Source organism: Eubalaena glacialis, chromosome 13, assembly GCF_028564815.1.
Source record: "Eubalaena glacialis isolate mEubGla1 chromosome 13, mEubGla1.1.hap2.+ XY, whole genome shotgun sequence".
Taxonomy (NCBI): domain Eukaryota; kingdom Metazoa; phylum Chordata; class Mammalia; order Artiodactyla; family Balaenidae; genus Eubalaena; species Eubalaena glacialis.
The window spans coordinates 8,566,903-8,594,033 of NC_083728.1; the positions used below are offsets into that span (position 1 = coordinate 8,566,903).

At 44.3% G+C, this 27,131-nt stretch overlaps 2 protein-coding genes and 1 long non-coding RNA gene across 10 annotated transcripts in view; 2 read left to right on the top strand and 1 right to left on the bottom strand.

Moving 5' to 3' along the window:
* Positions 1 to 1,360: 1,360 nt before the first annotated feature.
* On the bottom strand, positions 1,361 to 5,515 carry LOC133102779 (uncharacterized). Its single transcript, XR_009703092.1, has 3 exons — positions 5,448 to 5,515; positions 3,054 to 3,163; positions 1,361 to 2,210 (listed from the first exon to the last, which is right to left on the bottom strand). It is a non-coding gene; the product is annotated as an uncharacterized LOC133102779 (long non-coding RNA).
* Positions 4,266 to 21,910, top strand: LOC133102778 (1,25-dihydroxyvitamin D(3) 24-hydroxylase, mitochondrial). The gene is made up of 12 exons (XM_061207799.1): positions 4,266 to 4,926; positions 5,145 to 5,335; positions 6,781 to 6,874; positions 8,713 to 8,809; positions 11,051 to 11,142; positions 11,803 to 11,914; positions 13,404 to 13,549; positions 16,772 to 16,938; positions 17,746 to 17,824; positions 18,296 to 18,493; positions 18,595 to 18,715; positions 20,579 to 21,910. The coding sequence occupies exons 1-11, from the start codon at positions 4,669 to 4,671 to the stop codon at positions 18,703 to 18,705; spliced, it is 1,545 nt and encodes a 514-aa protein (XP_061063782.1). The 5' UTR covers positions 4,266 to 4,668; the 3' UTR covers positions 18,706 to 18,715; positions 20,579 to 21,910.
* Positions 21,911 to 24,259: 2,349 nt separating this feature from the next.
* The window catches only part of BCAS1 (brain enriched myelin associated protein 1), a 159,232-nt gene continuing 156,360 nt past the window's right edge, over positions 24,260 to 27,131 (top strand). For 7 of the 8 annotated variants that reach the window (XM_061207791.1, XM_061207795.1, XM_061207793.1 and 4 more), the window contains exon 1: positions 24,260 to 24,566. The gene's annotated coding sequence lies outside the window, so the exon portion shown is untranslated. Of the gene's footprint in view, positions 24,567 to 24,924; positions 24,947 to 27,131 lie in introns of those variants that run through there. The other variant, XM_061207792.1, reaches the window with a different exon arrangement.

The window sequence follows — 27,131 nt, forward strand, 5'->3', positions numbered from 1 at the left end:
TTGTGAAGACAATGGTTGATTGCACTTCAGCTGATATTTCAAATATTCATCTTAACCTTCCTAAGACATAAGTATAGTAACCCCCAATTTTATGAATGAGGAAACTAGGCTCAGAGAGGTTAAATAATTTGCCGAAGTTCACACAGCTAGTGAGCGGTAGAGCGTTGGCTTCAACCCAAGCTGTTGAAAGCCAAGCTATTCTTTTTGTCATATAGAATTGCTTCCTATATGACACTCAAATAAAACCCTCTGGGATTTTCTAACGACCTCTTCCTCAGAAAACAAAGGATGTATTGATACAAATCTTTCTCTTTTCATTTGGCAATGAGGAAATCATCAATGATCAATTGCCTATTATGTGCTTATTGGATGCTGGCCAAGGTAAATGGCACTGTGTCATTTGCTCTAGGAGAGACAAAAAAAAGGAGACAATGTCTGTAATTTCAAGGATTTTTTTGTGTGTGTCTAATTAGGCAGGAAACCCCAAGACAAATGCAACAGAGATTATGACCTTCATTATTTGAGAGCCCAAACCCTGTTAATTCTTATTAATGTTAACAATAAACATTTTAGAACCTTTACTATATGCCAAGGACTTTCAGTGCTTTGTCATCCTCAGAAAAACCCTATTGGGTAGGTACTCTCATTATCAGCACTTTGAGATGAGCTACCTGAGCCTGACAGAGATAAAAGTAAATTATCCCTGGTTGATCTGGCTCCTAAGTGGCTGAGCTGGGATTTGAACTCACCAGCATTTCTTTGCTAGTCTTCCTCTGGCTTTATTCAATTATACAGTTTCCTGAGTCAAAACTACAGTATTAAGTTGAACACTCGGTATAACAACTGAGACATCTATGTTGCCTCTCTTGTATGTAGTTTGCAAAAACCATGGCATACAATAGAGTAATATTGTAGGTAATATTCACTGAGCATTTTACTGTGCTAAGAACTGTAGATGTATTATTCTCACAGCAACCCCACGAGATTGGCTATTTTTATTACTCCTATTTCCAGGAGACTTGACCTTTACTGTGTGGTTGGTTCTAACACCACCCATTCGACACATGTGGAAAGTAAGTCCTTCAAGTTTCCACAATCAGTAAGTGGATGTACAACACACCCGCTAGTTTAGCCGAAGCTCTGAAGCACAAAGCTGTGTATTAACATTTGATACATTTGAGAGAGTGCTGTGTTTCTCAGCACAGAGAAATCAGCCGTTGCCCTCTTCGGGACCCTCAACCTCACCCTCATCACACAAGCTCACACAAATGCACGTGTGCATGCACACACACACACAGACTTTTTTAAAAAATATTTATTTATTTATTTATTTATTTTTGGCTGCGTTGGGTTTTCGTTGCTGCACACAGGCTTTCTCTAGTTGCGGCGAGCGGGGGCTACTCTTCGATGCGGTGCGCGGGCTTCTCATTGTGTTGGCTTCTCTCTGTTGCAGAGCACGGGCTCTAGGCATGCGGGCTTCAGTAGTTGTGGCACGCGGGCTCAGTAGTTATAGCTCGCAGGCTCTAGAGCATAGGCTCAGTAGTTGTGGCGCACGGGCTTAGTTGCTCCGTGGCATGTGGGATCTTCCCGGACCAGGGCTTGAACCCGTGTCCCCTAGCATTGGCAGGCGGATTCTTAACCACTGCGCCACCAGGGAAGTCCCCACACACACAGACTTTTGTCATCTGCGGTTGCTTGGTGTGAGGGCTGGAGTATAATTATCCATTCAGGACTTGGTAAGATTTCCCGGAACAAAACAGAGGGCCTGGGCCTGTCTCGGTAATGATGGTGGGCATTTACGAGGCGCTTCAAGATCTCTCTTTAGTAATTCCCAGCAACATCCCTATCGGGATGACTCACAGGAGCCCAGTAATGGGCGACAGAGGAGGCCAAGGGAGGAAGAGTGAGTTTCTGGGACGGGCCTCAAAGTAGTCATTTTGCATTTAGCTGCACCTCATCAAAGATGGGTATGTGTTGATGTCAACCAAGTTTTAAAGAACCAGCACTGCTTTCTTCTGCAATCCGGGACTTTCTCCACTGGACATGAGAAAACAATTTCTCTGAAATAGGAATTTTCTTGCTGGCTATTATGAGACTAACGACTGCCTGCACTTCTAAGTATCTATTTGGAGTTTATAAAGCAAAATGATGCTAAACTCATGTGAAAACCTAGCAAATCTGAAATTATTTTCCTTTCTGCTTAAGCACACCTGCAGAGAGAGAAAGAAAAGAAAACACAGTGGGGGAGGGGGGTCAGATAACTCAATAGCTGACATAACAGTAGGATTTAGCATTTCTTGAGCACTTACTATGTGTCAAGCACCGTGCCAGAAGACAGGCACACAGTGGTGAACTGAATGGTTCTTCTGTTTGGGGCTTTTTATTTATTTATTTCACCACCATTGAGGCGTAAAACAACATTTGCACCACACAGCCCCACATATACTGATCCCACCCACCTCCGTTTTGGAGATATTCCCATTTAAGAAACATTTCCAATATTCTGAGATATTCCTGGTTTAAGAAAAGGTGATGTAACATAGCATGTTGTATATGAATGTACATAGTAAAGGCCAAAATCAGAAAATCTGGGTCTGACTTTCACATAACCCTATGATAAGATCTGTGACACAGGGCAAATTATAGAACTCTCTAAATTTTAACTTTATTTATTCATTTTTTTTTTGCCATTGGGCTGAAATGGGAAATTCTACATAATATGTCTAGCTTAGTGCCTGGCTTATCATAAGCCCTAGAAAGCTTTATGTTTGTACACTAAGTAACATATGGTATATAAGATATAGTGTCTATTACATATCGTATATATTCTATATAGCATATGCTATAGAATATGTACTATATAGTGTATACATAGATATCTATATAGATATAATACATTATGTATGAATTATATACATATATAGCTATTACTTTTATTAACATTAACAGTCATTAACGTTTAATCAAGACAAATCTGAAATGACAGAGCTCAAGCTCAAGTCGGCCTGCAAAAGGTTTTCAAAAAACCAGCTAAAAGTTTACAATAAACTTACGAGAGAAGGATTTGACACCAGGGTCAAAATGACGCAGTCACGTGACTGAAAAGCCCTCAGAGGAAACAGAACTTCCCTCACCTCCTCCGTGGCTGGCGGTCGTTTTTGTACTGGATCAGAACGAAAGAATACGAACCACTTCAAAACAATCAGCAAAATCTCCAACTTCTCTTCCTCCGTTAGTACAGAGAGTTCTACCCTTGGCAGCCACGAGGACTCTAGGAAGTGTGTGTGTGTGTGTGTGTGTGTGTGTGTGTGTGTGCGTGTGTGTATGGTGTGTTCCCTCCCGCGCTTGCGTAAGATGGACTTTGTAGGGATGGATGGGGATGGTAGGGGCCGCGGTTCGAAGGTGCAGGTGCCTAGCTTTTGCACAAGGTGGTCGGTGTCCAGATGGAGGGAGGGGCAGATGCCCCGGGGAGGGTCAGATGCCCCGGGGAGAGGCAGCCCAGTCTCAACCACAAGCCCTGCTTTTGCCTCTCATTTCATAACCAGCTAAAATGGCAACATCAGGTGGCGTACTGACGGTGGACTACGTTGTAGGCGCTTTACCTGCACTCACTCATTACATCTTCATAACAACCAAAATGGAGCAGCTAGGGAGAAAACTCTCCAAATTCAGCGGCTTCTCCTTGCCCAAGTTAAGACCCTAAGGTGAAATCCCCTCTTCGGGTGCCTTTCACTAAGACTCAAACCCTCCCCACCTTGGGAGGTGCAGAAAGCCAACCTTCCTCCAAAAACACTTCCGTCCCGGCTGGCAAAAAACTGGTTTCGGGCAACGCGCGGGCGCTCGGGCTCCGGCAAGCGCCGGCAGCCTCCCCGGGGCCGTACTCGGAGACCTCGCCAGCGCGGCGGCGCGATTGTGCCAGCGCGGGGCTGCAGTTCCCGGCCGCCGGGGGAGGGCGGGGAGGCGCGCTCGGCGCACGCCCGGTGAACTCCGGTGAGCGTGCCTTCCCTGGGGGATTATCTCCAGGGTGGAGTCCGCGGCGTTCCCGCCCGGAGAGCCGCGCTCCGGTCACCCGAGGCCCGGCGCCCTCGCTCACCTCGCTGACTCCATCCTACTTCCATGCACCACCCCCAAGCCCGGGTCCCGCGTCCCTCCGGGCCTGGCCAGCCGTAACCCACTCCGCCCCACTTAGCGTGCTCATTGGCCACCCAGGGCCTGCCCTGGCTCCATAAATACATGGTCCCCGGGCATGGAGCATGGAGAGGGACCGGAGGCAAGCGCAGCGCCAGCAGCATTTCTTCTACCTTCCTAGACACCTCCACTTCGCTACTCCAGAGCTGGAAGTCAGCCTTGCCACCAGCAGGCGGACTCACGTCCTTTCCTTTCCTCTTCCAAGAGCCACCCAACTCCCGGCTGCGCTCCTCCAGCCCCTGCGGCCAGCGCTCGGCGGGCATCCGCTCCCTGAGGCTGCCGCGCGGTGCAGCGTCGAGCATCCTCGCCGAGTTCCTTTCTGCTCTCTGTCCGCCTTCCGCCCTCTCCATCACACCTGCTGCCCCTCTTTGCCTCTCTTCCGCAGAATCGTCAAGCCCCCAGCTCTCGCCGGCGCCTCTTTAGCAACCTCGCCCTTCCCAGCGCCCGCACATTCCCAAGCGCCCGGTCTCCCCCGCTGCCATGAGCTCCCCCATCAGCAAGGGCCGCTCCCTTGCCGCCTTCCTACAGGAGCTGCGCAGCCTGGGGCAGCCCCCCAGACCCGTGACATCTACGGCGTGCGCGCCCCGTCGGCCGCGGGAGGTGCCCCTCTGCCCCATGATGGAACGGGGCGCGGCGCAAGACGCGGCCGCCCTGCCCGGTCCCACCAAGTGGCCACTGCTGGGCAGTCTGCTGGAGATTCTCTGGAAAGGAGGGCTCAAGAAACAGCACGACACGCTGGTGAATGCCTACTCGCGCCCCCAATTTCCGCTCTGCTCCCCGCCTTGCTCTCCAAACCCTCCCCGAGGCGCGCGGTTCGGGCGCACGGTGCGCTCGGGTGTGTGTCCCGGCTGCAGCGGTCCCCGGTCCCCCGGAGGAAGGAGGCGGGAGGAGGGAGAAGCGCTCTTGGGACTGTAGGGGATGCGCGCTTACTTCGCACCCTGCCCGGCCCGCTGCAGGCGGAGTACCACAAGAAATATGGCAAGATTTTCCGCATGAAGTTGGGTTCCTTCGACTCGGTGCACTTGGGCTCGCCGTGTCTGCTGGAAGCGCTCTACCGCACGGAGAGCGCGTACCCCCAGCGGCTGGAGATCAAACCGTGGAAGGCCTATCGCGACTATCGCGAGGAGGGCTACGGACTGCTGATCTTGTGAGTCCAGGAAGCAGGATGGGGTTCGGCGGCTGGAAATTGGGAAGGGACGGGAATTAGGGTTCCCTGGGGTTGGACCCTTCTAATGCAGGGAGAACACGGAAGCCCCTACCTGCTGCCGTCACGGGCTCTTGCGCGGACTAGAGTGGGTGGAGGGGCGTCTGGGCTGAGTACGCAGCACTTGTGTTCCTTCTGGCAAGTGGGCTGGGCCCGGCCTTTCCGTCAAAGAAATGTCAAAAAAAAGGTTATGCGAATTGTGATGTTCGGACTCTTGGGTGGAATGAGATTGTCAAGTTAGCGTGCCAGGCAAACATGTTATACAAACAAAATTATCCCTTAAAATTCTGCGACTCCCCCCTCCCCCCCCCACCCCGGTAGCTCAAACGCCAGAAGTTTACTCCTTTTGCTTTTGACAATGACCTTCCTTTGTAAAGGAAACGGTGGGAATTAGGAGATAGACCTACTTGGAAAGCTGGTATGGAGGGGTGTGGAGGTTACATTTTGGAGAGAGAAATACTCTAATGTATGATTCCTCAGCTTTTACATGGTTAGCATTTAATAAGTTAGCACTTTTTTTACCCCAAAATTGTAATGCCTAATCGTCGTATTTTTCAGGATATATATAATTACTGGATTTATTTATTTATTCATTTATTTATTTATGGCTACATTGGGTCTTCGTTGCTGCGCTCTGGCTTTTTTCTAGGTGTGGCTAGCGGGCTCGCGGGCTCCAGAGCGCAGGCTCAGTAGTTGTGGCGCACGGGCTTAATTGCTCCGCGGCATGTGGGATCTTTCCGGATGAGGGCTCGAACCCGCATCCCCTGCATTGGCAGGTAGATTTTTAACCACTGCACCACCAGGGAAGTCCCTAATTACTGGCATTTAAACGGTATTAATGCATGATGCATCACAGGCAGCGTGGTCACCTATAGAGCAAGTGCAAAAGGGTTCATGATGAGAACAGGCTTTTTACAGCTCCGGTGAATCTCTGACTTATTTGAAGGCAATGGCAAAATTCTAAATTCGAGGTGTTCTGTGAATGTGCCTTTCAACCCAATTCAATAGATTGAAAGAAGACAAGATTTTTTTCCTCAAACAGATCTGAGTTGCTGGTGAAGTGGGTGTTCACGTGCCCACTCTTACTGCTGGAAACAGGCAACTGGCCTCCCAGTTCAACCCCAGCGAGGGCACATCAAAAGTTCTGAACCCAAATATCTGGACTTGATCTTTCTGTGCAATCTTTGGCTCAAGGGAAAAGTGCTTATTCATTGTATTGTCAAACCAGCCCCGAATATTCCAATACTAATTATTCTCTGACTGTTTCTTGGCACGATTCTGTGTTCATTTTATTATATAGTTCATGAAGTCAGAGAACTGGAGGTGTCTCTGCTTCTTCGTTCTTTTCCTTTCCATTTGTTCTAAATATAAATCTGCTTCTCTCCCAGGGAAGGAGAAGACTGGCAGAGGGTCAGGAGTGCCTTTCAAAAGAAACTAATGAAACCAGTAGAAATTATGAAGCTGGACAACAAAATCAATGAGGTTTGCAGGATGGGGTTCGCTTTCCTGGTTCTCCTGGGGATGGGGGGGAGCTTCAGGCCACAGCTACAAAGTGCAGAAGAAAAGGCAGGCAATTTGGATGATTCAGGAGTCTTTCTTTTCTCCTCATTCCTCTCCACATCCTCCTCCTCCAAAACCCTTATTCCTCCCTCCTTCACTCCCTTTTAAAGTAGTATTACGATATGGGAGCAGTTACGAGCATAGACTTTGACATTCTACAGTCTTGGTTTTGAACGTCACCCCACCCCCACCAGTTATGTAACCTGACTGTACCATTTAACTTGCTCACTTTCCCAGTCTATAAACTGGGAGTAACAATTCCCACTCCATAGGTTTACTGTGAGGATTAAATGAGATAACACTATAAACTTCCTAGGTAGTGACAGCTGAGCTGGGTTTTTTAGGACGAGTAGGAGTCTGCAAGCCAGAGAAGGTGGGAAAAGGCATTCAGGCAGAGAGCATAGCCTGCTGAAAATATGGAGGCATGAGATGGTGTGTTCAGAGAACAGTACATTTAGTGCAGCTGAAGTGAAGCTTTCTCTGAAATGATGCTGGGCAGAGGGCAGGTCTTTACAATATTTTTGGGCCATGCTAAGGTATTTAGATGTTATCCTTTAGCCAACAGGGGCCCAAAGGGGGAAGGATTTAAACATGTAGAGAATTCTTTTTACTCCTGTTCACTCTGGGTATTTATTTTGAACTGGACCCACATAGGATCATATAGGTGAAAGACTGCAAATTCAGAAGCTTCCAAGGGCCAGGTGATTAATATAAATGTATAAGGCAGGCCCAGTAGGGATTTTAGCAAGCAGAATAGTGCCTGCCCTTTCTAGAGGGGACAGCTGCCCCAGCTCTGGCAAATGCCTACCACATGGAAATGTAGACCCAGTGTCACCAGATCTAGTAATTATTATTATTTTTTGATGACTAACGGAAAATTCATATGTTCATGTGAAATCTCTGGATTTTTTGATGGTAACAAATTCAAAGTACTTTTTAATATGCTATGTGGACAAACATGCCCATTAGTTGCACCTGTGGGTTTTGTAGTCACATATACCCTATTTCAGACCCCAGCAGAGCCACTTTTATGTGTCCAAGGGAGAGTGCCTTCGCTACTCTCTAAGCCTCAGTTTTCTCATCTGTTACCTAGGAAATGGGAGTAATGACAGTACTTTCTACCTCGTGAGGTTATTTGAGGATCAGCGAAGGTAATACACTTTGTACTGTGCCTGGTTCTATACAAGCCTCATTAAATGCAAAGCATTAGTCATCTAAAACCCTGATTGTGGAAACTGGCCTCTAGGGGCTGTATAGGACTTGCCCAAGGTGACAGAGCTATTTAGTGAAGGCGCTGCATCCAGAACTTACAGTTCCCTGGCTCTAAGCTTAACATGCTTAATACCACACCAATCAGTAAGGAGACGTTTGCCTGCCCAGCTATGGAAGTGGCAAACCTCAGGGTAGCCAGAGTCCTTGAGACGTTGTCCCCACAGAGACACTGGGCTGATTCCTCCTTTGTGGTTTATTCTCCATTCTGATTAGAAGAAATGTTTTCCTTTTCTTAAATTTAGATCAAAAGCTGAAACCTAAGCTTCAGGGAGGCTGCAGGGAAAGCTCAGGAAATAAGCCAGGACAAGGGTGTTGGGGCAGAAGATGAACTCCCAAGGAGAATATATAATTAGTGATGATTCAGAATGAGTAATATTATGGGCAGTGAATATACAAGGTAGCAAAACCTGAAGCTAACTTACTGAACTTGAAACTTTTGTTTTCCTTCAGTGACTGAAATGTGTCTTTGGTGATTTCTTTCTGTTAAGGTCTTGGCTGATTTTACAGGTAGAATAGGTGAGCTCTGTGATGAGCGAGGCTGCATTGAAGACCTGTACAGCGAGCTGAACAAATGGTCATTTGAAAGTAAGTCGTCTTCACATCTTGTTCATTTGATTTTGCAAGTGATTTTGAGGATAAACATGGCCCTGTGGACAACTCTTCTGTAATCATACACTATTGCTGAGTAGGAAAGGCCATAGCAGCCCTCTTAATGCTTTCAGGCGTTTAGGTGATGCCTTACCCTCTGGATTGTTTATGTAGTCATTCAACAAACATTTATACAACACCTGCTATGTGCCAGGCACTGTACTAGGAACACAGCAGTGAACAAAACAGGCAACATCCTTGCTCACATGGAGCTCAGATTTAGTAGGGGTGACAATCAACTAGTAAACATAGTTTAATATATACTCTGCCAAGGAGTAAGGGAGTCAAGAAAGAATATAGGTTCCTAGGTGAGGCAAGTCTGCTTGGTAAGGAGACATTTGAGGTGAGACCTAAAGGAAGGCAAGGAGCAAGCCACTGGGGTATCTGTGGGAAGCCTGTTGTGACAGTGGAGACAGGAGGTGCAAATGTCCTGGGGTGAAAGCATGAACAATGTCTTTGGGGAACTTCGAGGATGCTGGTGTGAGTGGATTATGGGGGGAGGGGAAAGAGGAGCTGAGAAAGATTAAGACGGGGCCTGAAGGTCCCTGCAAGAACGTTTACTTTGAGTCCGATGCTGAGCCATGGAAAGTTCCAAACAGAAGGGAGCATGATCGCTGTTTTCAAGGACCACGCTGGGAATAAAAGCAAAGGCCTGCCTTGATGTGCTCGCTGCCCAGTGGAGATGCAGGCAGGGGAACAAGGCAGTTGCAGTAGAATGGGGAGCACTTGACTGAAGAGGTTAAAGGCTGGGGAGAATCCTAGCGGCTGCCTCAGCTGAGCATGGTCAGGGCCGCTTCATAGAGGTGGTACCGTCTCAGCCAAGGCCTGGGGGACGAGCAGGAGTTTCCCAGGTGAAAGTGAAGGAAGATGGAATGTTCCAGGCTGAAGGAACAGAGAGTGTTGTGTTGAGGAGAAAGAAGGGTGTTCCGAGTGACTGGAGCACGTCCAGCAAGGGACGAGGATGTCCAGGGCAGAGGATGGGTGGAAGCAGCGGCCAGCCCATGTCAATCCTCTAAACCAGGGATGGGCATTTGGCTTTGAGCCCAGAGTCCCTGGGAGCAATAGGAGAGTGATTTTAGCAGGAAGGTGCCAAGGTCCGATTTGCTGGAAGGATCACTCTTGACTGCTGATGTGAGGGATTGGAGAGGGTACCCCGGGACAGAGGCTTTTGTCCTGACCTGTCTCCCCCATCAGATAGACCTCGCTGTAAAGTTACAGACTGTCATCTTAGCACATGAGAAAGCCCCATGCCAATAAGAAATCCACAGACGGTGTTAAGGGAAAGAGGGAATGACTACAGAGGAGAAAAGAAAAGTATGTTTTGGAAATCGTCCGCTGGAGATACCCAAATTAAGGAGCATCAAATGCATTTCTTTGCAAGTCAAAGAAAACCTGACCATGGTGGTTGACAAATTATTGTCCAGCGTTATGAGAAGTCTTGAGGAAGCCAGTCCACAGCTGGCACTCAGTGATGTCACTGGGACCCAAGCCTGTTCTGTCTTCCTTCTCATCTATCCTGAGCTAGTTGGCTTGCTGCAGAATGGCTCCTGCCCCTCCTGGCCTCACCCCTGCATTCTAGGCAAAAACAAGAAGGAAAGAGGGAAGAGCTAAACCAGCTGTCCTTTCCCCTTTATCAAGAAAGCAAAAGTGTCTCCCTTGAATCTCATTGGCCAGACCTGGGTCATGTGACTGCTTTGGCTGCTACAGGATGCCTGGGAAATCAGGGAACAGAATTGTCTTAGATCAATCCTGACTTATTGCCTGAGGACTGATACACTGACAGCCTAAATAAAATCGGGGTTCTCTTAGGGAAGAAATGGGGAAGAATGAGTACAGAGTAGGTCATTAACAATGGCTGCTACACATGATATCAAGGGTAAACTCTGAGAAAATCAAGACATTACAGGAGAGATTCACTCATGTATAAAAATGGCTGCATCTTCACAGTGGCTTTTCTGATCAGGAGGTTCTGCAGGGGATGAGTCATTGGACCTGGGGATAATTCTAGAAAGAGAGGAGAGTAATCAGGCCCCTTTCTCTCAGAGAATTTGCTTTTCCTCTGTTCTTCGAAAAGACCTCACTTTTATGGGAGACAGAATTGAGCCTTTGGTAGCCAGCTAATCATAGACTCCAGTGTCGCTGTGAATGGGTAACAGTGTCGATTATTTTAAATAACAGGCATCTGCCTTGTGCTATATGAGAAGAGATTTGGGCTCCTTCAGAAGAATGCAGGCGATGAAGCTTTGAATTTCATCATGGCCATCAAAACAGTAAGCTTCTCCGGGGTAGAGAACCTTTCCTTATAAAACGTTTACAGAACCTAACAAATGTGCATCACAGTGTTTCCCAAGAGTGGCAGCCACACATATTTTATTATAGTAGTTAAGTGTTCATTTTAATATGTGTTGCATATTTTCATGAATGAATGTGCATATATGTACATATAATAAAAAAGCACATTCAGTCGTTGTCAGGCAAGGTGAAAGTAGGTATTTCAGTTAAAGGTCAGTTGATTAAAATACTACTTCAAAGAGTCTGAACATTTTCAGATTAAAATTTGGGGGATTGTTTAGGTTGTAGGTAGAGATAGTAGACCCTGTGAAACTGGTTTTAGGAATGGCTGAAGTTTGGAAATTACTGGAAATGGAAATGGATATGAGATTTGTATCCTTTCTTCTTTTTTTATGTTTAGGTCATAAGATCAACTTTTTTATGAGACACATCCAGTGGAAAAGCATCCCAAAGATGATTTTCATATGTCCCTGGAGGGTGGGGCTGGGGACTGGTGCTGAGAGCCCTGAGGCGTCCTTGGAATTCCGGCCTTTAGGGGAGCAAAGGGTGCAGTTGTTTAGAACGCTTCTCTCAAGGAGTGCAAGTTGTCTTTGAGAGAAAGAGAAACGGGGGTGAAAAGGCATTTGTGTTCCCCACAGATGATGAGCACATTTGGGAGAATGATGGTCACGCCAGTCGAGCTGCACAAGAGCCTCAACACCAAGGTGTGGCAGGCGCACACTCTGGCCTGGGACACCATTTTCAAATCGGGTAACGTGGCCACATGTGCCCAGCAACCCTGTCTCCGGAGCTGCTGCCGGAAGGTCTGGATGACCTTGGCCTCAGCACCCCATCCTTTGATGGAGTTGCTCCTCCAGATTCTTTTGGGCTTTGCAAACTCATGAATTTGGGGATCGCCCTGGTGCAGATGAATTCTAGGAAAAGGCAGGAGGTAGTTTTCTGTAGTCTTCTTTGGGAACTGGGAGTGGTTAAAAGCAAGAGCTTTGGAGTCAAAGATTCCTGGGTTCAAGTCCCAGCTCTGTCATTGGGTGTGGTGGCTTGGCCAAATGCACTCTTTTTCATCCTCAGTTGTCTCGCCTCTAAAATGGGTTAATAGTGGTAGTAGTAGTAGTGGTAGTAGTAGTAGTAGTACGTACCTCAGTACAACTGTTTTCACTTCTAATATAGATAACTTAAAACCTGGCATATGATCTAGTGGGAACTGTCACTGTTTCCTGCCAAGAAAATATGTAATATAATTTCTGCAAAACCTAAAAAAAAAAAAAACCTGGCATAGTCCAATATCTCAATGGATCAGAGCTATTTCTGCTACAGGATGAAGGGACTATTTGGTGCTAAGTATTGTTCTGAGTATACACACACACACTCATTTAATTCTCACAAAAACCCTGTGAAGTAGGGTTTTCTATTAGGCCTGAGTGATAGAACTGAGACACAAAATTAAGTAACTTTATCAAGATTGCATGCTAGGTAATGGCAAAACCAGGGTTGAAGCCAGGCATAAGATCCAACTCTAACCGCTGTGCCATTTATTGTCATCATTTTTACCATCATCACCATGATTATTATTATGGTGGTGGCTTGTATGATGGATTGAAGTGAGGGAGGTGCATGCCTAGAATGTACTTGACAAACATCACCATTATTGTCAGCATGCATGGGCACTGCACATGTGTGTGTATGTGTGTGTTTATGTTTGATAACAACGGGGGAGGGGTTCTCCTCTCCTCTGCTGCCAGGATTTGGGAGCCAAATCCCACTGTGCCTGTATCAGTGACCATATCTGCTAGATGCTTGGATATGGGACCAAGTTCTGATTCTGAGAACGGACCCAAATGCCACCTCTGTCTCATGATGACCTCTCTCTCCCAAGCTCTAAACTCTTCCTACTCAAAACGTGACTGCAGATCCAGCAACAGCATCCCCTGGTAGCTTGTTAGAAATCAGACTTCCAGGCCCACCCCAGACTCTAGAATCAGAACCTGCACTTTAAGAAGATGCCCGGGGGATTCTTGTGCACGTTAATATTTGAGAAGCCCTGCTCCTGTGGGCATTGGTCAGTCCTTGCTGACTTAACAACAAGGCAGTATTAGCTTATCTAACAAATTGTCAAATTGTCAGATTGCCTGCAAAGACCCTTTAGATGTTGCAAGGAGAATTTGATCCTGGGTTCCATTTCATTCTTTTCCTCCTCCTAATTTTCAGCTGATTTCCTCTCCCTTTTTCTCTTCTCCAACAGTCAAATCTTGTGTCGACAACCAGTTAGAGAAATATTCTGAGCAGCCCAGCATGGATTTCATTTGTGATATTTATCACCACAATCAGCTTTCAAAGAAGGAATTGTATGCGGCTGTGACGGAGCTCCAGCTGGCTGCAGTGGAAACGGTAAGGGTGGGCCCGGTTTTAGTTTGCTAAATCAACGGGCTATAAAATCTTTTTCATGATGAATTTTACGTAGTCATTCAACTCACCTATTCCATAAGGATTAACTGAGCATTAGCTTAGCAGACATAAAAATTCTCATACTAGAAATGTGCAGGAGACCCAGAGCACAGCCTTTGTGCTTAAACATATGATAGAAAAATTCATGTGCTTTAGAGACAGAAATCCGGTGCAGAGCAGAAACTAACACACCATTGTAAAGCAATTATACTCCAATAAAGATGTTTAAAAAAAAAAAAAAAGAAATCCGGTGCAGGGTATAAGTGCCACGACAAATATGCAAAATGCTACAGGAATTAAGAAGCAGTAAAATCCTACACCACAGCAAGGTAGATAATCTAGGTTTTTAAAAACTGGATATATTTTAGGTTGTGCATGTTACCCCAAAGTGCCTAACTGTGGATGTTATTTAGTCTAAAAACATTGGAATCCTGTCTGCAATTCCAATAATATTTTTTTCTGCTTAAAATTGTCAACAGAGGGAGTTTGGGAAACACTTGATTTCAATTTAAAGGAAACAGCTAATTTTAAATACCAAAATTCTGTCCCCAGTACGGTTGATGCTCCTAGTAGGTACACAATACAGCCAAACTCCAAACATAAATACTGACAAGTATTCAGGTGGGTTTCATCGTCTTTGGTTCATTTTTTGAGCTCTCGCTGGAGTGATGATATTAATATTCCTCACAGGCCCAACACCTCATACACGTATCATCTCTAAGAAAAATGTGTACCAGGTCATTTCTGTTCCATGTTTTCCCCTTTCTGTTGTGTTTCTGGTCTGAACAAAAAGTAGGGTTTTCTACATCAGGGAATAGCAAGGTTCTCATTTCTCCTCATGCTCCAGAAGGCTGTCAAAAGTGGGGACTTATGTCAACTCATTTTTCTGTTAAATTCCTTACCCCGAGAGCCTCCTTAGAGGGATGAAAGTAAAGCTTAACCCATTATTCTTTTTTTTAAAACTGGAATGTGAGCTCCATGACAGTGATGACTTGGTCTTGTCCCTGCTATTCCTAGGGTATGGAATAGAAGTTGGCACATAGTAGGTGCTCAACAAATACTTGTTCAATAAATGAAAGAATTCAGGAATTATGGAGTGTCTGCTATGTGCCAGGCACTGTTTCAGGTACTTGAGAGACCACGATGAACCAGTTCCCCTCATGGAACTTAAGTGGTCTTGGGGCACAGATGATAGACATGTAAATAAATAGTGAAATAGGATCATTTCAGATAGTGATCCAGGACCTGGAGGAAGCCATCGGGGTGAAGTCATAGAGAGGTCGGGGAGGTCGTCTCTCTCTGAGGATGTCATACTGGAGCTGACACTGGAATAATGAGAAGGAGCCAGCCAAGGGAAGAGCTGGTGGAAGACCACTCCAAGCAGAGGAAACAGCACATGCCAAGGCCCTGGGCAGAAAGAAGGATGGCCTGGAGAGCTAGCACATGTGGTCAGAGTTGACAGGGTAGAAGACGATGGGCCCTGTTAACCAGAAGCCTTTGTGAGGCGTTTGGATTTACTGCACCTGTGATGGAAATCTCTTGGAGTGTTTTAAACAAGGGAGGAACTTAATCAGATTGATGTTTTGTAAAGTGGGCTCTGGCTGGTGGATGGAGAATGGACCTAGCAGAGAGAGAGTGGAAGCAGCAAGGCCAGCTATGAGATGTGTCTCCTCCATGGAGGTCAAGCCGGGATACTTTGTGCCCATGAGGTTTCTCAGGCCACTTCCCCTCCATTCAGCCCCTGCAGTTATCCTAAAAGGCCAGGGCTGTCTTACAGGGCTTTGGTGAAAGCTACAGTTATCTGCCTTTTGGAAACTCTATTTGGTACTTGTGGTAAGGGACCCACTGATACAGTTCAATCTGTTTCTTTTTTTAGTCCTGGCTATTCTGAAAGTCACATTTGGAAAATCAGAGAAATTTGACAGTGTATCTAATTTGGTGGCTACGCCCTCTTCCTGTTTTGTAAATTGGACTCTTGTAATAATGACATCCACGGTTTATTTGCAGCTGAGGCTGACAGTCCTCTGACAGGAAGAAGGCTACTTGGAGGCATCTTCTTCCAAAAACAATAAATACCATTGGCTCCAAATTGTCCTGCACTTGGCTCATTTATGTGAGTGGCACATAGCACTTAGCAAAAGCGTCTTCATGTCTGCAGAGAGGACACAATGACCATTTTTATGGGAATATTTGGCTTAAATTAGACAAAAATAGGCCTAAAGACAAATACATAAGACTACCAGTGGTGAGTATTATGAAGCTAAAAGCTGCACTGGCTGTTTCTGCCAATATTTTTTCTCTTCTCATTGCCTTTGGAAAGGAAATAAAGGATGCCACTTAAAAGGCCATGAGTCTTTGTCAGAAATTGTGGCTGGTTCCTTGAAATACTCAACTTGATGCTAGAATTTCTTATTTTGGTGTTGGCCGCCTCCTACCAGGGCTCTTTCTTTGAGGCTGAAACCCTGGGTACAGATAATGCCTTTTTATTTTTGTGGTAACTTTTGAGGGTGTGGCAAAAAAAATCTTTCTTTTAAATTCCAGGAACGCAACTTCTTGTGCATTTGCATTGCAAAATTTTTTTTAAAAAGACACTTTTATTAGCAACACTCTTAGGCTCTCCATCCCTCTCTCCCCACTCAATTTTCATATTATTTTTTATATTAAACAATTAACGAATTTCATTTTGAGATAATTATAGGTTCACATGCAATTCTAAGAAAAAAATAGAGAGGATCCCTTAATCCTTCACCAAGTTTCCCTCAGTGGTAACATGTGCATAAGATAAACTGTTATCACAACCCGGAAATTGATACTGTTGCAATCGCCCATCTGACTCTCATTGGGCCAGTTCTACATGCCCTCATCTGTGTTCAATTTTTGTACCAAACTATATTTTGCGTCCTAATGCAGCTAGCTGATTATTTAAAGAATTCTACTTTGATTCCCTCAGGAAATAAGCTATTATTCATTGATGTGTTTTATAAACTAGATCTGACTTTTCATACAGGGCATTTGTTTGAAGCACAGCCAAGAAGGACATGTAAAAAAGTGTCAGTCATACAGTTTTCATGACAAGGTGGTAGGCATCACCTTTGGTTCAGCTCATATTGGTTTTAAGGCAGTTTATTTGCAGAAAACTCAAGTTTATGTCCATTTGGCTTTCAGACAGCAAACAGCTTAATGTGGATTCTCTACAATTTATCTCGTAATCCCCACGTGCAACAAAAGCTTCTTAAGGAAATTCGGAGTGTACTGCCTGAGAACCAGATGCCACGGGCAGAGGATTTGAGGAATATGCCATATTTAAAAGCCTGTCTGAAAGAATCTATGCGGTAAGAACACGTGCCTAAGCCAATATGAATATGTCAGAAGGCTGTTCTCTCCAACACATAATAAGGGGTGCCCTGCCACAGATGGCTCCCACAGTTGATTCATAAACATTTACCAAGCTACAAAAAAAAAAAAAAAAAAAAAAAGAGCCTCTGGACCATATTCCTTTCCTATTACTCATTTCCTAAATCATTTGGGCAAATTCTATTAAATCTTGGAAAGTCAGAGTCCTGCCCTTTAAATCAGTAATAATAATACTCTAATGGATGCTATAAGCAATAATTAAGATTAGGGGCACGATTGAAGGATGTGAGATGAAAGCTCAGCAAGGAACCATATTATCATATGATAAGACATAGAGACACCTTTGTTTTTGAGCCTCTGTATAAAATGTTCTTTGAAAATTCTTTTTCTGGAAAACAAAGCTCACAATGTCTTAGGGTCAGAGGGAAATATCTTTAACTTCATGAAGGGTAGTTAGGAGAAACCGAGAACAAACAACAAGCTTGAGGGCGAAGCATGTCAATGTACACATTTGAATGTGTACGGGGAATGAAACCGAACAAACACTATTAACATCTACGAAGCAGGCTTGTACTTGGGGGTTTAACCAACACAATAAGATAAAGAATATAAACAAGAGGTGTAAACATTGGGAAGAAAGAGACAGAACTTCTTTGTAAAGAGTTGGGATCATGTTCCTTTTTTGAGAACTCAGGCAGCAACTATTTATTTAACCAGAATCTGCATTCCCTTGAGCTAGAACTTGGTCCGTGCCCACTTTGACATCTCTGATTTTGTTTTTTCAGGCTTACCCCGAGTGTGCCATTTACCACTCGGACTCTTGACAAAGCAATGGTTCTGGGGGAATATGCTTTACCCAAAGGAGTAAGTAGAATTTGTACAGTCTGTACCTTACCCTTTTCAAATATCCATCAGATCTCCCTAAACTTTTCTACTGGGAGAGCATTCATTTTGGAAATGTGTAGATTGCAGTATATAGTTGACGTGTTGTGTAGTCTAGCATTAGGAATAATGGTTATGGAGACAGACCTGGATTCAAGTATAGCCTTGAGTGAGTTACATAACCTCTGCGAGCCTCAGTTTTCTCATCTGTAAAATGGGAATGATAAAACCTACCACATGGGATTGTTGTGAGAATGTGATGTAAAATTTTAAAGTTCATGACCTATTTATTGTGCCAGTATCACCTGGCACATTTCAAACACTCAATACATGTTGGCATTCATCATTATTATACATTTGTGGGTTACTTTCACATTTGTAAGGTGATGGCTTTTGTAAATTTTGCTATTCAAATGTTTTCTTTAAGTGCTTTGTGTTTCTGTGTGTTTTTAGACAGTATTGATGCTGAATACCCATGTGTTGGGGGCCAGTGAAGAAAATTTTGAAGATTCAAGTCAGTTTAGACCCGAACGATGGCTTCAAGACAAGAAAAAGATCAACCCTTTTGCCCATCTTCCATTTGGCATTGGGAAAAGAATGTGCATTGGTCGCCGATTAGCCGAGCTCCAGCTCCACTTGGCTCTCTGCTGGGTAAGACCCTGATGGGATTTCTGCAGCTGTATTCTGGGCTATTTATTCCTCAAGGCAGGAGAAGAGGGGTGATTCTGCTTTTTTGTGCTTCTGTGTTCCAGATCGTCCGCAAATATGACATCGTGGCCACGGACAAGGAGCCTGTGGAGATGCTGCACTTGGGCATCCTGGTACCCAGCCGGCAGCTCCCCATCGCTTTCTACCAGAGATAGGAGGCCTCAGGTGAGCATCTGGGGTGTGGAGAATGGCCAAGAGGTGAGCCAAGCTTGGAAGTCAACCATACTTGGCTTGGTGTCCCTGCTCACTGTTGGTTCACTGGGTGACCTTGAACAGTTACTTAACCTTTCTGCCTTCATTTTTTTTTTTCATTTGTAAAATGGGGACCAAAATAGTATCCATCCAGAAAGATGATATGAATACAAAATACCTAGCCCGGAGCCTGGCATCAACTAAGTGCTCCAAAATGCAAGCTGCTTGTCATGGTTTTTGCATGTGAATATCGGGGTGGGGGGCAAACTTTTTCTGTAAAGGACCAGTTGGCAAATATTCTAGGCTTTGCAGGACATAAGGTCTCTCTCACATCCACTTTACTCCACCTCAGTGCAGCCTCAGACAACTGGTCAATGAATAGGGGTGACTATTGTATTAGTTTTCTATTGTTGCCATAACAAATTACTAAAACAAATTACTTACAAATTACTAAAACTTGTATTAAATAGCACACATTTATTATTTTATCATTCTATAGGTCAGAAATTCAACACAGCTCTTGACAGGATAGAATCAAGTTGTCATTTGGCAGGGCTGTGTTCCTTTCTAGAAGCTCTAGGGGAGAATCTATTCCCTTACAAATTTCAGTTGTTGGCAGAATTTAGTTTCTTATGGCTGTAAGACTGAGGTTTCTGTTTTCTTGCATCAACTAAGAGTTATTCTCAGCTCCTAGAGGCCACCATTCCTTGGTTCATGACCTCTTCCTCCATCTTCAAAGCCAACCAGCCTCCAGGCTTCAAATCCCTCCTCCTTCTTCTGTTGCATCTCTCAGACAGGATATCATTCAGGATAATCTCCCCATTTCGAGGTCCATAACCTTAATCACATCTGCAACGCTCCCTTTGCAATGCAAAGTAATATATTCACAGGTACTGGGGATTAAGGACTAAGCTTTTTTTGAGGGCCATGATTCTGCCTACCAGTACTATATTTCAATAAATCTTTATTCGTAAAAAGAGGTGGTAGTACTTATTGGACCACAGGGTCTTGATTTACAGACCCCTGGCATAGAAGAGGAGATACTTACCAGCCTGTATTAAATACAATGTAATACTTTTTTTGCAACGTACCATTTATTACCTTTTCTGACAGTGTGAGTGTTCTCATACCAACTTCATAATTTTTGCCATATTCATATATCAGCTATTTAATTGCTGCTTAATTATTTCCTTTAAATTAACACAGGCCTAATAGTATACTTTAGCCTTATTTCTAATTTCCTTGATGAAATGGTGTTTTTTAAGTCTAGTTATTTTCCCCTAATCCACAATAAAATGAATTTTCAACTACTGAAGTGATAAAAAGTTAGCCTGAGAAATCTCTAGTATTATCAGATGTGGAAATATGACATTTCGGACACATAGCTTTATAGAATTAGGTGTCAGTGGTAAAACTCAGTCTCAATCACTCTTCCCTTTCAACGACATCACCTAGAATTTGCCTAGAACTAGTTGCTGTTTGCTAACTGCAAGTTAAGTGTATTTGCTGATAGGTGGATTATTTCGGGAAACATGCAATTACAGATGAAATTTCTGAATGAGGCCCAGTGAATTCCTCCCTACTTGTCTGGTATCATTAGGCAATTGTCAAATTCTGAACATGCCAACAAACAGAGTTGAATCAAGTAGGATAATGAAGGAATTCTAGCTTAATTGCGAAACTTCCAGTCTTCAGCTAGGACAGTGTGCACAGTTATCTTGGTGAAACACAAGAGCCCAGGGCACTACTGGTTTTAGCATTTATTTTTTTGCTAATAATTCCTCTTGTTTAACTATACTGCTCTGATGTATAATTGGGGTATACTTTATTTTCCAGATTTTTTTTTTTTTTTTACCAAGACCACGTGCAGCAATTTTTACCCTTTTGCAAGAATGAGGCTTTGGGCTTCTGCACGACGGGAAAGCAAACATCAAAAACCTGAGCATGAAACAGCATGTAAAGAACATTTAGTCCCAGGTGTTTATACTCTTTCTTCTGTACAATTGTTCTAGAAGCTGTACTGTCTGTGTAGCTGATGGTATTTATTAAGATGGTATCTGGCTCAGGGAAAGCAGATTGTTGGAATACCAGGCACTCTACAGGGTATACCGCCTGCGTACACATAACTTACACGTAACAGACATCAGCACCATCCTGACGGACACAGAATAGCTCATCATTCTGTTTTCTCTTGTATAGGGCAGTTGGGCACTTATCCGTTGGTCAGGTAAAAGTCACTAAATGTTTCTGTCCTAGCTTTACCAGATTCACTGCTGGAATCTTCACTTCTCAGAAGTTTACATTTCACAATGAAAGACCGACTATAGCTAGATTACTGGGGGCCCTGTGTAGTATTGACGATCCATTTGTTGTAACTCCGTCTAATATATTTGGGGAAATACTGCTTAATAATAGAAGCAAAACTAAATATTAGTTAAAGTTATCAGGTCCCTATGAAGCTGTTTTTTTTTTTTTTTTTTCTTGTTTTGAAATAGAAACATTATTGGAAAATTAGAGAAAACCTCTATGTTAAGTACTTTAATGAAGTCAAAACCTCCTGTCTAAGAATGCCTTAATGATTTACTGTGGCATCATTGTGTTAAAGGATCCTGAAATTATTTAATTATGGCATTGGGTCTATTTAATCTATTAAGGACTGCATCAGTAGTTTTTAAATTGTGTGTGTGTGTGTGTGTGTGTGTGTGTGTATTCTAATGGCAATTTGCTTACATCATTTAAAAAAATATATATGGTATTTGATTTAGAAGTTTACGGCAATGTTCTAAAGTTTAGTCATGGCTTAAAAATATTCAGTGACTTTCCCTGCCTTAATTTTCCCAGCTATAGATGGGTCAGTAGTAAAGTGTGCATACATTATAGATTAACTAGGTAAACCATGTTATGTGACTTGAACTCCTTGGGAAAATATGATTTCATAAATGGAAAAGGCATATAGATTTAAGCAATACTTGTAAAACTCTTAAAAATTGTGTTTACATATAGTTTATTTGCACAGGTTTTTACTACTACTTTTCCTAAAAGCATACTATATGTTTCTGTATATTTGATAAAGATTTCCCTTTTTAGGTTACATTTTTAGACTATTTCAGAAGTGTACATTTATATCTTTATTTTGAACAAATATGTGCACATCACCAAAATAAGTATATGCTTTCTCACTGCTGTGAAATTCTTTTTAGAATTATAAATCCACATGTGTTATCAGATTTCATCTGTATTATCTTCTTTGAATTCTCTAAAAGAATAAAAGTTTTCAAATATGTGAGATGTTTCCCCTTCATTGCATTTCTTTTTTTTTTAATTTATTTATGTTATTTATTTATTTATGGCTGTGTTGGGTCTTCGTTGCTGCACATGGGCTTTCTCTAGTTGCGGCGAGTGGGGGCCTCTGTTGCGGTGCCAGTCTTCTCATTGCGATGGCTTTTCTTTTGCGGATCACAGGCTGTAGGCGTGTGGGCTTCAGTAGTTGTGGCATGCAAACTCAGCAGTTGTGGCGCACGGGCTTAGTTGCTCCACAGCACGTGGGATCTTCCTGGACCAGGGCTTGAACCCGTGTCCCCTGCATTGGCAGGCGGATTCTTAACCACTGCGCCACCAGGGAAGCCTCTCCCCTTCACTGCATTTCTTACAACCAAAGTTAAACATTCAAACTTCGTCTCACTAGAAAATTTTGTCATGTGGCTAGTTTACAATGTAATATTACAATAATATTTTACAGTAGTTTTACCAAAAGATGATCATTTGAATGGCAAAATAATTTTCCTTTTTTTGCTCCATTTACTTCTATCTGCACCACCATCCCCTTCACTCTGGACCACAGCAGAAAGTGCCAACTGATCTCTATCTTGCTTCCTTCTAGACTGTTCTTTGTTCATTGGCCATATCGGTCTTTTTAAAACCCAAGCCCGACGGTGTCCCAGCCCTGCTTCTGTGGCATCCCATTGCTCTTACATAAAGATCCAATTCCTTAAGCTGGACTTCGGTGTCTTGTAAAGTACAACCCACTCACCCACAGGCCCCAGCGCACACGAGCCACCAGAGACCTCTGAACTCTGGCCACACTGGCTTCTGCCAGTCTCTTCTATTCTTTAAACACTCTCTGCCCCCGAGTTTTTGCACCTGATGTCTTTCCTCCTGGGGCACTCTTTCTTCACCTGTTCATCTCTCCTATGCACCAATCAGAGCGCAGCTCAAGCTTCCTGGAGGATGTCTTCCTGGATGATCGAAATCCCCCAGAGGCTGAGGCTGACCCTCTCTCTCTCTCTCTCTCTCTCTCTCTCTCTATATATATATATATATCCTATTTGTTGGTCTCTGTTTCGGGGGGAGCCCTGATTGATACACTCACTCCAAAAATGTGCTAATATTACCTCCATTTTACAGATGTGGAGGAGGAAACTGAAGCTCGGAGTTTAAACAAACTTTAACTGTTTTTTACAATGAAAAGTTTTTTTTTTAACTCATTATATAAATAATGCTTCTGGACTTTATGGTGACTAATAAATCCAGGCACATTTCCCCAAAGTCATCCTGTTGACAGGTGGCTGAGCCAGGACTCAGCCAAGTCACACAACTCCTGTCCACAGCCTGGTAGACGGGGGTGTGGCACAGTGCTCGGCCTAGGTGAACGTAGCAGATCTGTTATGATTGTCGTCAATCGTACATGCCATTCAGTGTCTGTGGCTTATCATTTTGTCTCCTCCGGTCCCTATTCTGTCTCCTTGAAGGCCACCTCAATTCTTTAGCTCAAACAAAAGTCTAATGGGTGCTTACGGGAAACCAGTTCATGAGGATACATTGGGAATGCTGTCCACTTGGCTTTTGAGATGTCCAGATAATTTCTGGAGAGAGAGAGGGAGGCAAGAAAAGAGGGAAGGGAAAAGAACTAAGGAAGGAAGGAGAGAATCGAGAGATCAAGGGATTTCCTGGATGTTTGTAGCCAAGAGTCTACACACAAGATTGGCACTGCTCCTCTGAATAGTAGAAAATTATTTATGGGGCAACTACTACTCATAAGCAGGTGATGGAGGGGAGTTGCATTATATGCACCTTTAACCCATGCAGACTTAACCATCCATGCTCAGAGCAGAGGTCTGACTACGACAGAAGGTAGCACAGGTGACTCCAGCAGCCTGAGTCTGGTTGCAGGGCCCAGGGAATCCCAGGGCTGATGTCGGGTCACTGGTGGAGGGGGCTAGTTCCTAACACAGCTGGGTATGGGGTCTGGGGTGCCCCAAAGATTGTGTTGGCCTGGGCAGAGCCAGGCCCAGCTGGTCTCAGCGAAGGGCCTGGCCTGCTACGAGCAGGCTGGGTCTGCAGACTGGGCGATTATGGTTTTCTAGTGTCTGGTGTCCGCCCCCTGGTGGGTGAGGCTGGTCCAGAGGCCAGAGCAGGCTTTCTGGAGGGCAGGGGCAGGGCCAGGGCGCAGGGGATTCTGGATCTGATGCCTCAACGCGAGGGGGCGGAGCTGCGTCCGAGGCCCTCTTGCGGGCAGGACCGTGTCTAGAGGCGGCTGTGAGCTCAGGGGGTCTTTAGGCAGCCCGTCTGCTGATGGGTGGGGCTGGGTCCCTGCCCAGTCAGTTGCTTGGCCTGAGGCGTCCAGCACTGGCACCTGTGGGCTGTCAGGCAGGGCCAGGCCTTGGCACTAATGAGCTGGAGGGAGGCTCCCAGCAGGCCAGCCGCCGGGAAGCGGCAGCGTCCACGCGGTAGGACGGTTCCTGAGGATGCCACCTGCCCGTGTCTGTGTCCCCAGAGTCAGCAGCAGCCGCCCCCGCTTCTCCGGGAGACTCTCCAAGCCCAGCAGGTAGGTCTGGCCCAGGCTCCTATCCAATTCCTGCTTTTGTGCTGGGCCCTGGTGCGCGTGAGAGGTTGTGTGGCCCTTTAAGAGTGACGTCTCTATTTCCCCCGCAGTCCTGGGGGGCTCCCGAAGTTAAACCCTGCCGACCTTCAAAGCCAAATGCTCTGGGGGCTCGTCTTCCCAGTGCAGGACCCCCAGGCTGGGGAGCCTGACGTGGGGCTCAGAGGTCACACTCTCGTGGGAGAACCTCTGCAGTGTAATTATTCTCCAGTTTGTGCGTCGCCTACCCTGGGAGTATGGGACTTGACTGTATCACGAGTCTGCCCCTCCTACCCGTCTGGCTGTGGTTCCTTCTCTGTGCCTTTAGTTGTGGAAGATATTTTCTGGTAGGTTCTGGTCTTTTTCATTGATGGTTGTTCTGCAGATAGTTGTGATTCTGGTGTGCTCACGAGAGGAGATGAACTCAGGGTCTTTGCACTCTGCCCTGTTGGCCCCAACCTCTCAAAGGGGCATATATACCTTTCACAAGTGATGTGCAGGATGAATTTTGGAGGTGTGCAGACAAATAATTTTTATTACTGATAATGTGTGTTTACAGTCATCTTCTGTAATACTAATTTTTAAAAAATGTCTAGTAGTAGTATTAAATTTGCTTTTTAAATAAGTTGATTTACATTATAAAGGGGAGATGGTAGTGAGTGAGTGATATTTCTTGAAGCATATAAATTAGGCAACAACCATGAAAATGGCACAGGGGTATCCGGAAATGAGGAATTTATGGAATTTAATAACCCTAGGATGAAGGTGTGAGTAGATTTTTCATTTTACAGATGAGGAAGCTGGGGCTTGGAGATTAATAAATGCTTATGTTTCTTGGAACTCGTATGCGATGGGGCCAGGATTTGAACCCAGGAAGTTTGGCTGTGGAGCCCAGACACTCAGGTGGCCTCCGTGTTTCCCACCTCCTGTTAGTCACATTGTTATATAACCCCCTAAAAGTATGGGCAAGACCTGTGACTTGCTTCTAGCCAATAGCCTATGTCAAAGGTGACAGGACCTCACCTCCTGATTATGTAATAGAAGATTGTCACATCCGTCCTCCCAGGAGACTCTCTTCTTTGCAGGTTTTGATGACTAAGCGGCTGATGGGGGGCTCCACATGGCAAGGAACTGAGGGCAACCTCCTATTAAAAAGGAAAGTCCAAAAGGGAACCTAGTAAGTCCCAGATTAATCATCAGAACAGTATCATGCACTGATTTATCCAACAAATATCTATTAAATTGCATACTTGTTAAGGATAAAGGAATTCTATTCTCACGTTACAAGAGTTGTTCCTTGTTCCCTTCTGGAAATTCTCTGCTTTCCACAGTGTAATTCACTATGGAGGCAAACTCATCCCACCTGTCAAGCTTGGATTGATTAGTTCTTTTTTAACACCTAAATTGTAGGAAATTATCTAACATCATTGTTCTCAAACGTGTTTAAGATTTTTAATTTCAGGTACATTTTGACTGTGGGAAAACCCCACATGAGTTATCTTACTTCTCATTGAAAACGAATAGATGAAAATAAGGAAGAAAACATGAAAGTGAGTAAGAAGGGAGGGCACTGCTGTTTTCGAGACATCAGTGAAGTGGATTCTGGTTTTCATTAAATAACAGAAGCAGACTATTAATTAAAATGAAGAACTAAAATTATAAGGCCACGAAGTTTAGCTCAGGATTGCCTTCTAGAAGTACAGTGTCGGCTAGATCAGGACCATAGACACAGCAGAATATGCTGCCATTGTGTTCTTAATGAAATTACCAAGACTAATTCCATCTATTTTTCTTAGAGATTCTGGATAAAGGTGCTGAGTCTGACTTTGGATGAGCACTCATTCAATTTGCCAAGTTTTTCCAAGGTTCACTAGCAAGTGACCTGGGAAAAAATTCATATTAAGGCTTTAAAAGTCTACAAGTGCCGGAAGAGCTTAAAATAGTTAACTCATCAACTAGTCCGGAATGAACTTAGGATAAGTTTGTCTAACATGTTCCTTGTTAGGACCAGAAAAAAAAAACAGAAAACAACTTCATCTGAGGAAAGGACAATTCATTTGTGTAGGTCAATATCAAACTTCCTTGGTAATGAATGACTTTGGTAGTTATTCATGTTCTGGCAGATCTGATGAAATCACATTTTGTCCCTAAATTTCTAAGTGACTTTGATCAAGAGATGTTGAAAGCTTGAAAAGTTACACTAGCCTTCTAAAATGAACTGGGTAACATGCTTTCTTTTCCTATTTTCAGAAAGGCTTTGGATTATCAGTACCTTAAAAGTTAAACATCTATAAAACTACACAGGTATGCTCAGGACTGGCTACATAATTTGCAGGGTCCAGTGTCAAATAAAAATGAGGAACTTCTTGTTAAAAAAAAAACTTAAGAATTTCAAGATAGTGGCACAAGGCATTAAACCAAGTGCCCATGTAAGCTTGGGGTCCCATGTGACTGTCCACGTAAGATCCCATAGCCGTGGACCCAGCCCTGACATGGGCATGGAGGTGTTTAACCACCACGTCAATTGGTTTA